The sequence below is a fragment of the Sander lucioperca genome, chromosome 1, assembly GCF_008315115.2.
Source record: "Sander lucioperca isolate FBNREF2018 chromosome 1, SLUC_FBN_1.2, whole genome shotgun sequence".
NCBI classification, from domain to species: domain Eukaryota; kingdom Metazoa; phylum Chordata; class Actinopteri; order Perciformes; family Percidae; genus Sander; species Sander lucioperca.
The window spans coordinates 50,471,536-50,485,058 of NC_050173.1; the positions used below are offsets into that span (position 1 = coordinate 50,471,536).

General features: G+C 41.9%; 1 protein-coding gene across 1 annotated transcript in view; it reads right to left on the reverse strand.

The window, feature by feature from the left end:
- Positions 1–2,791: 2,791 nt before the first annotated feature.
- polr1d (RNA polymerase I and III subunit D) overlaps positions 2,792–13,523 on the reverse strand; it is a 20,766-nt gene continuing 10,034 nt past the window's right edge. Inside the window, exons 2-5 of the mRNA XM_031280220.2 lie at positions 10,610–10,707; positions 10,114–10,190; positions 3,708–3,790; positions 2,792–3,054 (exon numbers count right to left, since the gene is read on the reverse strand). Coding sequence (XP_031136080.1) covers positions 3,007–3,054; positions 3,708–3,790; positions 10,114–10,190; positions 10,610–10,707 — 306 coding nt within the window. The 3' untranslated portion in view covers positions 2,792–3,006. The remainder of the gene's footprint in view (positions 3,055–3,707; positions 3,791–10,113; positions 10,191–10,609; positions 10,708–13,523) is intronic.

A 13,523-nucleotide genomic window follows, 5' to 3' on the forward strand; every position in this document is an offset into this window, starting at 1 on the left:
TGGTCACAATGGCTGCTGTACAACGAAAGTTTCCTCTTTCTAGTGTTAGGACCACTAAAACATTAAACTGATTCTGTCTTTCTTATTTACTATCTTGTGTTGCTCGTTGCTCTTCATATATGCTCTCTTTACGTATGAAAATAGATTTGTCCATTTCAAACGTCACTGCCCACATAGTTTCATGCGTCCTTTATATTGGCCTGGATGTTAAAGCAATACATTACAAATAAATCTCACACTGACCTCCACTTTTTCTTCCCTACGGTCTAACTCACATTTAATTCTTGCCCAATCTCCGCCCAGCTGTTCTGTAGTAACTGTTTTTCCGTTCCTGAGCAAAGTATGTTTTCAATTCCTGACCAACTGGCCAGACCAGGCCTCTCCTCAAAAAGTTCTGCCATTTTTCAAACCAGTTTGTCATGTCTCACTTGAACTGTTGCCTACAATGTCTCCTGGATTTCCAGTGATACTGCTCAGAATACTCATGAACTCAAAGTACAGACAAAAAGGCTCTGTCTGTATACGCATTGAACATTGAACATACAGTAAATGAGCCTTTAGATGAGAACTCTCACAATAATTTGTAACACTTAATATAAAGCTAAATCTATCTCCACTGCGCTGTGTCAGCACTGAAGTATGGTCTGGCTACACTGCTTATCTGTTGTATAGGAAAAATTCTATATTGGGAAGGGCAATCTGGGACCACCTGAGCACACAACATTCAGTACCTTATGTAGACTTTTTGTATTTTATTGTCTTGTATGTCTTTTTGGCATTGCTCATTGCTGCAAAACCAATTGCCCGTCGGGGACAAATAGGCTAAAGTTGAAACTGAAGTATTCTGGGATAGGGAAAAAAACGCCCTGGGTTGTTTACATATCATTAAACCAATCACATTCATCCTGGGCTGTGCTAAGCCCCAGATGCAGCAACAGTGACCTGAGCCACGTTCAGCCCTGACAAAACAACAACATGTTTTAAATTGAAACAGGCATGTCTCTGCTGATTGGGTATCACCTGTGACACAGCCAATCAACGAGAGACACGCCCACCAAATGGAGAGAAAGCATAACTCAAAGCCCGTTGCACACATTGTCATATATAGAATGGACCAACAGATCCCGTTGCTCTGGACGGAGACCAGTGAAGGATATTAGAAGTCACTTTTCCGGTGATGGCTGAGCGTTACTGAGCAGCCTCCAACTAAGCTCGAAGACGTAGATGTGACGTGAGCAACCTGTCTGAAAGTTGGAAGTCTTCTGGTAGCTGTGCCAAGAGAAATCTCAATCATTCCCAAACTTGCAGAGGCGGAGAGCGTAGGTATATGTAAGGAGATAACATAGACACAGGCTAATTATTGATCACTAAAATGATAGTTAACATTAGTAATTAAACTTAAACAGCTAATGTAAGTCCAAACTGCCTGCACGCTTCTCCTGTACTATACAGTAATTCCTCTACTGTGCAACAGTAAGTCTCGTGGTTATGACCCAATCGTTAGCCTATTTTTATAAAAACGTCTTCTACGGAGCCATAACGTGAGATACAAGGTAATGGAGCCTTTTATACATTGTCGTGTTTCTTTAGAAATAAACAATGGACAAATAGTCTTTAAACGCTTCAGATGTAAAGTTATTTGCTGTCAAAATGGCGCCAAAATGAATGGCAGTCAATGGGATGCTAACGGGAGGTGATGGCTTGGTAGCATCAAAATGGCGCCATAGGAGGTTCGCGTTCCGAGGAGAAGCTTACCCCCTTGGTTGCACACCGTTCCGAGGAAACATGTCATTCAACCATAGCAAAACCGTGCACGCCGTTTTGAGATTGAACTTGCCCCTTGTAAAAGAGATAGCGGTAGGGGAGGGCCATCTGGCGTGATGTCAGGCTTTATCCCAGCACTGTACATCCGTTGAGCCAGACTATAGCTTAACTGACTCTTTCCAAAAGTCTTTGCACAAATTGAACAAACAACATATAACATGTTAATTAGTCAGCCTTAAGGCCCTGACACACCAACCCGATAATCGACAGTCGGGCGAGGTCGGTGACTCGAGTCTGTTCGGTGTGTTCCGTGCCGTCGGGGCCGTCGCCCTTCATTTTGGCCGATTTGACATGTTGAATCGGTGGGTGGGCAGTCGGACTCAATGGCCAATCTGGTCGGCCATCGGGTTGATGTATCAGAGCCTTTAGAGGTGCTGGTAGGCAGATTTTGTTCCTTAGTAGCCGTTTTCCCCCTTTTCTTCTTCTTTTCTTTTTTTTTCTTCCATTCCGCAAGAATGCGAACAAGCTTATTTCCCCAAAATGTCAAGCAATTGATTTAAAAAAGGTCAACCGATTCTGATAGAATTTCCCATGTTGCACATTTAATCAAATATCAATTCTACCCACAGAGACAGCCAGGCATGATCATGTGAGGGACAGAGGTCTATATGGTTAACCTCAAAAAGTAACTTTTACCTCGTTAGCTACACTCATCTCTCCTTATTTACCCTCTCTGTCTTGCTGGCACTGCATGAAGTCCCTCACACCACATTCCTCTGCTAATAAGGACATTCTAGCTAACACTTCATCCTTCACTGGACAAACACGGCTTCAAAGGACAGATGAGAGTAATTTCGGGTTCAAGAGACCCATTCTTTAGGTTTGGACTACTCTTCAAACCCTGTTACAAGAGTAGTTATGAAAATAAATATTTCAGCACAAGTCAAATGTGTAAGAGACGTGTTATTAGTGTTTGATTTCTAAAACACACACACACACACACACACAAAAAGAAAGTAAATGAAAGTCTTTGCTGACTAAGTTTAATGTCTTAAATTTATTACACTATTCATTCCAAAAATCCAGGACTGATGAACACAGGACTGATACACAAGGACACATCATGCATCAATCCCAACATAATACAAAAAAAAGAAAAACTGTACAAATGTTTAAATATGACATGATCAAACTCTGTAGAAACTGTGTGACAGTTTCATAGTCACACATATTCTATGCTCTTCATTCCATGGGCTGCTCCTGCCTCTCTTTGAACTCATCAACTCTCGCCTGGAACAAAATGCAAGAAAATGAAGTCAGAACTGGAGTAGAGACAGCGGGGCGAGTAGGGCTGCACAATTAATCGCAATCTTATCGAAATCGCAATATGGACTAGTGCAATTTCCAAATCGCAGGGGGGTGCAATATTAATTTAAGACAAAATATGTGTCAAACCATTCTAAGTATTGTGGTGCTGCGGAGACGTCCCGGCCTACAAATCCTATCCATCAGAAAAAAAATCTCTCTTTGGTACAGATCCTCGCAAAAATCACACTATAATCATTTTGATATTTTTCAATGAAAATAAGAACAATGATACAAAAATGATCATTCCCTCCAATATCGTGAATTATATCACAATCGCAACATCAGTCAAAATAGTCGCAATTAGATATTTTCCTCATATCGTGCAGCCTAGTGGCGAGTGACTTTCCTTTCACTATGGGACTAATAAACAGAGCCCACCAGACAGTTTTTTCCTGCATCCCAGGCGAAAATATTAGTTTTCCATATGTGAAAATGAAGGTTGGCTTCTTGCATGCCCTCCCCACTGTAGAGAGGTCAGAACATTGGGTCAGCTTCTGAGCAGAAGCCCTGTGGTGGGCAGAGACACCCGAGACCCGTCGGCGGGGGGCAAAGGTCGCCAACACACACAGGCTTACCTGAAAGGTGTTGAGAACATGTTGACATACATCAGTGAGGTCATTCAGGCCTCTCCGCAGCGGCTCTGTTGCTGGAATTCCCCCTGAAACAGACGGTAGATACATCTGAAGAAAACCACCGCCACTCATAGTAATAACAAAAACCACCACGAATGATGAATTCAATTTGTGGGTCAATCATCTCCACGGGATTCAACAAATGTTGGAGCCCACAAATTTCACAATTAAGCAGCCTACACATGATCCGTGGCAAAACCGCGAGGTAATGGCAGACAGACAAAGCACAGCACAGGAACGTTCTGGAATTGGTTGCGCCTTGAAAAGGTCAGCGGCCATTAGGTCAAAGTTGAAATAATTTGAACAATTCTGAGCGGTGCGCGATGCCAGCGCCTAGTTGGGCGGCACCGCCCTCCCCGTAGGAAATCAATGGAACAGCCGGCACAGAGCGGTTCTGCCGCCTATCATGTGTAGGCGGCTTTACACTTAATTGTTTTTTTTACATTCACTGATGATGTAGGAAGTCATGAGGGCTGCCAGAGTCGCGAGAGAAATCAAGAAACCAAGCAGGAGCGACATGCTGTTCAGGGGCCCGTTTCACCAAATTTGCAACATGCAAGCTGCAATTTACAGCATGGGATCATTTCTCTCTTTCGCTCACTGATCAAAACAAATGACCTATTTAATCGATGTCAAATGTATCGACACATTTACCCTGCAAATCCAGAGTTCTCGCGAGAGCACAATTTGAATTTGCTCAGCGAGTCACTCTGGCATTGAGTAATGATGCTCATTACCCATGCCCTTGGAGCCGAGCTGCACCAATCACATCGGTGCATCCGATATAGGCGGGCCAGAGGCGAGCTAAACAGATGACGACAGCGCTGCGACGTCGACGACACATTGGCAAGAGACATTCATTTCTGTCATCTCTGAAACATGACACTGCCAATAAGTATAATTTGTGTGCAAGCACTGGTTCGCAAATGGCTTTTAAGGAAAGGGACCCCAGTCAGTTCAAGCACTCAACCAAAGTCGAATTACAGTATAATATATATATTACAAAGAAATATAAAAATGTTATTCAACAATCATCCCCCCCCCCCCCCAGTGTGACGACCCCGCCTCTCCTGGCTGCTGGTCTTTCCCTTCATGCTTTGTGTTGCAGGTGCCAGTGGGTGTGGTGGTGCCGTCATTGTTTATTGGCAACTCTTCAGTGTTCCCAACATAGGAGAGAGGAGGCGGGGGAGGAAACGCTGCTCCCTGTGCTCCACGCCATCGTTGGGCTTTGTTTTTCTCTTTTACCGCACAACACTCCACTCACTATTCTTTCATTCATGCAGAATAGTGCATGAATGATGTTTTTCACAGCATATTTAATTTATCAAAGCAACAAAAAAACACTTCTGTCCTCTCCCTTGGAAAGACATTTTTTTTAAACACAAGTAATGTAAGCAGTAATGCAGCGGCTGATGTCAACAGGACATTTAAAATGAATGTGAATCTGCTAGGGCTACAACTAATGATTATTTTTTAATTGTTGATTATTTTCTCGATTAATCAATTTGTTGTTAGGTCCTCCGATGTCTTGTTTTGTTCACAACATAAAAATATATTTAGTTTACTGTCATAAAGGAGTGAAGAACCCAAACAATATTCACATTTAGGAAGAATATGAGAATTAAAAAAAAAAAGAAAGAGTCAAACTGATTAATTGATTAATAAAATAGTTGGTGATTAATCGATTAATCTTGGCAGCTCTAGAATCAACCCAAAGTGATTACAACTGCACACAAGTGCAAAGAGTTATTTTCAGGTTCTTATTGTTATAAACAGACTGCCTTCGCTTTGCTGGAGGTTGACTAAACTAAGCACGAGATTTTAAGACATCACTCTAATCTTGCTATGGTCATCTAATCCATTAAAGGTCCTATGACATGCTGCTTTTTGGATGCTTTTATATAGGCCTCAGTGGTCCCCTAATACTGTATCTGAAGTCTCTTTTATATAGACCTTAGTGGTCCCCTAATACTGTATCTGAAGTCTCTTTTATATAGACTTTAGTGGTCCCCTAATACTGTATCTGAAGTCTCTTTTATATAGACCTTAGTGGTCCCCTAATACTGTATCTGAAGTCTCTTTTATATAGACCTTAGTGGTCCCCTAATACTGTATCTGAAGTCTCTTTTATATAGACTTTAGTGGTCCCCTAATACTGTATCTGAAGTCTCTTTTATATAGACTTTAGTGGTCTCCTAATACTGTATCTGAAGTCTCTTTTATATAGACTTTAGTGGTCCCCTAATACTGTATCTGAAGTCTCTTTCCTGAAATTCAGCCTTGGTGCAGAATTACAGCCACTAGAGCCAGTCCCACAATGAGCTTTCCTTAGGATGTGCCATTTCTGTGTCTGTAGCTTTAAATGCTATTGAGGAGGAGAGAGGGGGGGGGCAAGGTGGAGGGGGGGGGGGTGTGGCCTTGACCAACTGCCACTTTGCTTGTTTGCAAGCCATGATGTCTCTCTCTTTCTCATGGGCGGGCCAAATTCTCTGGGCGGGCAAAGCAGAGAAATGACGTCATAAGGAGGAGATTCCAGATCGGCCCATCTGAGCTTTCATTTTCTCAAAGGCAGAGCAGGATACCATAGGCAGGCTGGGGGAACTCATATTAATGTTAAAAAACCTCAAAGTGAAATGTTCATGCCATGGGACCTTTAATACTGAAAACCATAAGAATGAAAAGAATTGTTAATTGCGGTCCTGGCCCTCTTCTTCCAATTGACATGGGGCCCACCCACCCATTTTCATTGTGGTCATGGTGGAGAGCAGTAATGACAGAAATATCTGCTAGCTGAACATCTGAAGGCACAGTGGGAACTAGGGTTTTTCCTGTTGCCTGAAAGGTCATTGTGTATTGCTGTGATGAGCCATTAGGAAAGATCCTCCCAGCATCCTCAAACTTAGTTCAACAACAAAAACAAGTTGTTCTCTCTGTGTTGCAGAGTCCTTTCATGTGATGGGGCGGCTGTAGGCACTTTGTGCAAAGCGGGTGGCAAAGTGGTTATAGTTCTACGTGGACAAGAACAGGAGGGGGTGTATGTGCATGTGTATGTGCATGTGTGTGTTACTTAAAGCCAGCCACAGGCCTTTCTTATTCGGCTGATTGGACAAAGTGAATACACAAGACTCCAATCAACATGTTTACTCTGCAACACAGCCCGAGAAACGTTTCCTGTCTAGCTGTCCAATGCGTGTATGCACACTAGAAACTAACGTAGATTGTAAGAAGAAGTGTGGTGGAAATTTTATTTTTAACATTATAGTTTGATATCTTACAGAGGAGGTTTCCTAATAATCTTTGATTTTGTAGTAGACTTTCAGATGCCAAGAGGAGAAACAGCTGGCATCGTAAAACCTTGAGTCTAGGTGAAGTTACTATGTGTAAAAGTTATTAAGTGTTTTGAGAACTCAGCATCTTCTTCAGGGCAGATAAGGGTGAAGAAGGGCCATAACATTTTCAACTGTGTCTTCTTCTGTTTCTTGCTACAAACATGTGTTTAGGCTAACTAGAGAAGCAGGAACGGAGGGGAAAGGTAGTAAAGTCAGTATGACTTTTATGATGTTTTTTCACCTGCATAGTGAAGGAGTGGTTAAAGTAAGTTCTTTCCTATATACATGTATGGTTTTGTCTAGATGGTCAGAAGACCCTTTCAGATGTGCCATGTGTACTTGTGAAACAGTTTTCTCTTACATTTGCAAATGTAAAATAAATACTCAAAGACCAAACTTTGGTTTCCTTCTCAGTAATTAGGGGTCCAAGCCCGAGTCTGTACAGAACGGGCAATAGCAAAGCTATGCCGTTCGTACAGCAGGGCTGTAGAACCCTATTGTTTTTCTACTGATTTTTCTTCAACATTATTATTATTCTTCTCTGCGTAAAACTCCGACTACAGCCTAAACCGTACATGGTGGGGGGCTGCCGTTTTCAGGACTGGTCCCAAACGCCGCAAGGACCTCAGGCACAAAAATACACCCACTTCCACCACTAGGTGGCGCTATAGCAGAAAAAACGCATTTGGCCCTATAACTCCCACACCGTACACCTCACATTTAAAAACCATATATCCACGTGTTCCCTGGATCCAACTGAATCACGTGATATAGGCCACGCCCATTTCCGCCTAGACTTTTATGAGGGAAAAATCGCGATTTATCAAAAACCTACTTTTTCGAACTCCTCCTAGACCGCGCGACCGATCTGCACGAAACTTGGACCGTAGCATCTCCAGACCGACCTGACAAAATGTTAATAAAAAGAATTTTTATAGGATAAAAATTGCGCATATTACGCACGAACAAATTTGCGTAGCTAACTATGAAAACACCAACGTTGCCATATCTCAGCCAAAATTAAGGCTATCAACGCCAAACTTTAGAATCTTGTTTGCCATGACCCTTTGGAGGTGCCCCACGTGTTTTACGAAGATTGGTCACTAGGGGGCGCTACAAGTACAAAAAGTTTATATCTCATGAACGGCTCATCCGATTTTTACACAATTTGATGGGAACCATCTAGGGACACTCCTGAGGCCATGTCTAGAGTGGGGTACTGAGAGGTCAAAGTGGGCGTGGCCTATGGGACCCAATCCTAGATTCACCACTTACACTAATGTGAACAACTTTAAATTTACAGGGTAGATAGACAATGGGTCATGGACCACACCTGCCAAAAATTACACATGTGGACCACTAGGTGGCGCTATAATGGTTTTTTGCCTTTATCTCCCACATTACACATCGCACATTAGAAAACCATACATCCCCGTGTTCCTTGATTCAAGCTGAATCACATGATATAGGCCACGCCCATTTTTGCTTAAAATCTTTTTCACAATATCGCGCAATGCGCAAAACCAACTTTTTCGAACTCGTCCTAGGCCGTGCGACGGATCCGCTCGAAACCTGGTAGTTAGCATCTCCAGATGGACCGGACCAAAAGTTACTCAAGGAATTTTGCTACGTTAAAGTATGCACATTTGACTACCAATCAAATTTTCATAGCTAGCTACCGCACACGTATCATATTATATCTCGGCCAAATTAAATGTTATCAGCAAGAACCGTGATGTCATTGTTCAACATGCCACTCTGATGCTCTGTACCAAATTTGGCGAAGATCGGCCTTTAGGGGGCGCTATAATCAACGTTTATTTGTTATGGCCAATAACTCAATGCATTTGAATAGGAAATTTGCATATGCAATATCTCTGCCACGGTACATACAATCAACGCGAAACTTGTGTTGCTCGTTCGGCATGCGGCTCTGAGGCTCAGTACCAAATTTGGCGAAGATCGGCCATTAGGGGGCGCTATAATCAACGTATACATGTTTTGGCCCTTTTACTCAATTTTAATGGGATATTTGCAATGGAAATGTACCACAGACCTTGCAGCTCACACTTGTCAATATTTACTGACGTTTGCCTCTTACCGTTAGGTTTTGGTTTTTACTTTTGCTTGCTCCTTTGGCTTTTTACAATAAAACAAACATCTTAACCCACCTGACAAAGTTTCTACAACCTTCACAGTGGACAAATTCAACTCTTTTCTCTCACTTTTTCAATCCAAAATCTACACCATTCATAGGCGGCGATACCGTGCAATTAAACATTGCAGTTGGTGCTAACTGGTAAAATAAACCTTAACATATTTTTAGACAGGATTATTCATGTTTAATGTTAATGGAATATTTGCAATGAAAATGCAGCTCACACTTCTCAATATTTACTGATGTTTGCCTCCTACCGTTACGTTTTGGTTTTTACATTTGCGTGCTCCCCTGGTTTTTTTTACAATAAAAAAACTTCTTAACCCACCTGACAAAGTTTCTACAACCTTCACAGTGGACAAATGCAACTCTTTTCTCTCGATACCGTGCAATTAAACATTGCAGTTGGCGCTAAGTGGAGCGTCTGTCATAGCGTGATTGGTTATGTCACGCTTGCCTCCCCCCTCCGCCCTCTCGGTCACTCTCCCGCGGTCAGGGGGGGTTAAGAAGTTTGTTTGTTGTAGAGCATTCTTAAAGGCGGTCCGTACACGCGTGCAGGTGATCCGTCGACCGCTACGTTTGCGACGGCGACGTACCGCAGGCGCCGCGGCTCGCGCCTCTCAATGTTTAGCCACGTTTGCCTCCCCGCCGCCCGGCTTCGGGTTCCGCTTTCGCGCCTTCCCCCGGGGCGTCGGGGGCGACTGGCATCGGAGGCTTGGACCCCGTCATAACTGCTTGCAGTTCTAGTTTTTATTAGTTTCAATATTTGTGTTTTTAATCTACCCGTCTGCTGTTACAAGGAAAACTTCCACTACAGAAGGAAAAGAAGATGAGTGACGGGGGTTTAAGGGGTGTCTCTCACCTCGTGTCTGAATGCGAAAGTTGATCTTGCTCTCAGACGGATGGGTGATGGTGTAGCCACAAAAATCCACATCCACACTGACAGGAAACAGGAAAGTGAAAGCAAGGTTTGTCATTGTTATCAATGTTTTGCTTTAAAAAAAAAAAAAAGTTAGTGTTATTACAAGTTTTCCACTATCAACTCATCCCAGCTGACCTGGACAGACTGAGAACAACAACACTGTTAACAAAGTGGAACCACATACGCACTTAAGAGTCCTGTTGGATATGCTTATAAACTGTCAGAATGACCTCTATGAGTTATAAGGAAAAACAACAACTCCTCCAGCTGAAGTCAAATCACAAATGACAAAAATTAACCATCAGGTCAGGCTCTTTGACCTTAAAAACGGTGCCCCATGGGAGTACAGGGGTTAAAAGTAAAAAAGGAATAAACTTGTGACCACTACATGCTGAGTTTAAAGTAGCACTTGCTTAGAAAAAACAAAAACACTTACGTCTTCATGATCATATATCGGAGGGAGTTGCCCAGTGTATGGTCTTCATCATGCAGCACAAACGTCACACAGCCCTCATCAGCCCCATCGGCCTGGACCTAAGTATTTATTAAAAACATCACACATCACACACCAGAAGACTTTTAAATCACTTGAGCTCATCACTTGTCACTCTACCATTAGAATCAGAAAGTTTATTGCCACAGTAGTTACCCTACGTGGTATTTGGCTTGGTGATGTACATACACAAACAAACATATTAAACATTAATAAGAAATAAACAATAAATACAGAAACAGAAACAAATATATACAAAATAGCTGTTTGGTGTAAGACAAAGGAGGATGAATGCGTTTAGTGCAGAATGCAAAGACATAATATGTGCAATGGGCAAAATCAAAAGTAGCTCTCAGTATCTGGTGTGGCCACCAGCTGCATTAAGTACTGCACTAGATCTCCTCCTCATGTTCTGCACCAGAGTGGCCAGTTGCGGTTGTTGTTCCCATCCTGTACCTGTCCCTCAGGTGTGATATTCGGATGTACCGATCCTATGCAGGTGATGTTACACGTGGTCTGCCACTGCGAGGACGATCAGCTGTGCTTCCTGTCTCCCTGTAGCGCTGTCTTAGGCGTCTCACAGTAGGGACATTGCGATGTATTGCCCTGGCCACATCTGCTGTCCTCATGCCTCCTTGCACCATGCCTAAGGCACGTTGACGCAGATTAGCAGGGACCCTGGGCGTCTTTCTTTTGGTGTTTTTCAGAGTCAGTAGAAAGGTCTCTTTACTTTCCTAATTTTCTTTTAACTGTGACCTTAATTGCCTTCCGCCCTTAAGCTGTTATTGTCTTTTCGACCGTTCAACAGGTGCATGTTCATTCATTGTTTATGGTTTATTGAACAAGCATGGAAAATAGGGGTGCACGATTCAGAAAATGTCACGATTCGATATTGATTTTTAGGCTCACGTTTCGATTCAAAATCAATTTTCGATTCAAAAACGATTTGATTAAAAAAACGATTCACAGTATGTAAATGTAGTTACTTTTCCCATGTGATTGTGATTTTTGGAATTCTATGAATCGATTTTGAATCGGTAGAGCTTGAATCGCGATTCGAGTATGAATCGATTTTTTTGCACACCCCTAATGGAAAACATTGTTTAGACCCTTTACAATGAAGATCTCTAAAGTTATTTTGATTTTTACAAAAGTATCTTTAAAATACAGTGTCCTGATAAAGGGGCATTTCTCTTTTTGCTGAGTATATTTATTAATTCTCATTTCGAATAGGCTATATATTTAGCAGACAGATATTTTAGACTGTTTTCACTGTCGATTAATCTGTTGATTATTTTCTCGATAATGGATTAGTTGTTCGTCTATAAAATATCAGAAAATGGTGAAAAATGTGGATCAGTGTTTCCCAAAGCCCAACATGACGTCCTCAAATGTCTTGTTTTGTCCACAATTTTTGGCATTTTTTTTTTTTTTTTTTTACATAATCGGCATCGGCCAATATCCCAGTATATCAAGCCGATTAATAGGCAGGCGCATCTGCGGGCAGCCTAGTGTTAAAAACATGAATAGGCAAAATTTTCATTTTCTGGGAAACAATCTGGACTGGTAATGGAAATAATACAGAGCAGCGCCGCCTGCTGCTATGGAGACGTATTACGTTTTGCGCACGCTCAAGTCGGCGTTTCTTTGGTGTGTTCTGAGGAGAAGCCATGGTACTATGTTTACTTACCTGGTGGCTAGACTGGCTACCTCATATGTTCAGTGTCAAGCTAAAAAAGCTGTCAAAGAAACTGTTCAGAACAGGCCACTTGCTGCACTTTTTAACTCCCCATTTTTAATTGCAATACTGCACTTTATTTACTTTTCAAAGGCTGTAAGCTACAGTTTGCACTGTTTCAATAAATGGAACTAATTTTCTCAACACATCTTTGATTCATTTTGTCCAGCATTTGCAAGCTGTAGACTGTCTGTCCAGTCAGACATATATTGTGTAATTGATGTTTTAGTTTTCAGTTCAATTAATTAAATCCAAGTAAATGGAACACTCACAAGATGTCACCAAAATCACTGTCCCCTTTAAATCTTTCAGAAAATTATGTAAGTGCATCGAATTATATCGAATCGTATCGAATCGTTGGCTGAATATCGTGATATATATCGTATCGTGAGCTGAATATCGTGTATCGTATCGTGAGATTAGTGTATCGCTACAGCCCTAACAGAAAGCGGAGAATCTAAGTTCATGTTTCAGCTTATTTGATAGTAGTCTATGAAAATGTTTTAACCGCTGTTTTATTAACCGCTGTCTATTATTTGCTTAAAAGGCTTTATTTATATGTAACATAGGTTTTTGGATATACCTAAGATGTTGAAAGAGATTAGTGAACAAAGGTTTTCTAAGCAGAAGGCTGTACTAGGATACGTTATTCTGTAACAAAGAAAGGTGCCCCAGTCTGCTTTCTTTGTTAGATAGACGCACCTGATTGTGCAGCCTCTACTGGATGATGAATGGAATATCCCTTTTAATTAGATTCTAGCTATAACATGTATGTTTTCTCTTTCATCAGGGCACTGATATCATTTATGTTGCACTCCAAAAGACGAATCATCCTCAAGACGGGAACAGAGTGGGAAATCATGCTCAACTGGAATGATGACACGTTTGCTCGTCATTTGAGGACCACAAAACACCAGTTTCAGTACCTCTTGACAAAGTTGCAGGAGAACGGCCTACACAGCGAGCACACACAAGGAAGGACTCCGGTGCCTGATAACAAGAAGTTGCTAATGCTCCTGTGGTATATGGCCAATCAAAACAGCTTTAGGGAGATATGTGACAAGTTTGATGTGTCACAGTCAGCAGCACACGGAATCATCCGGCAAATGCTGACCATCA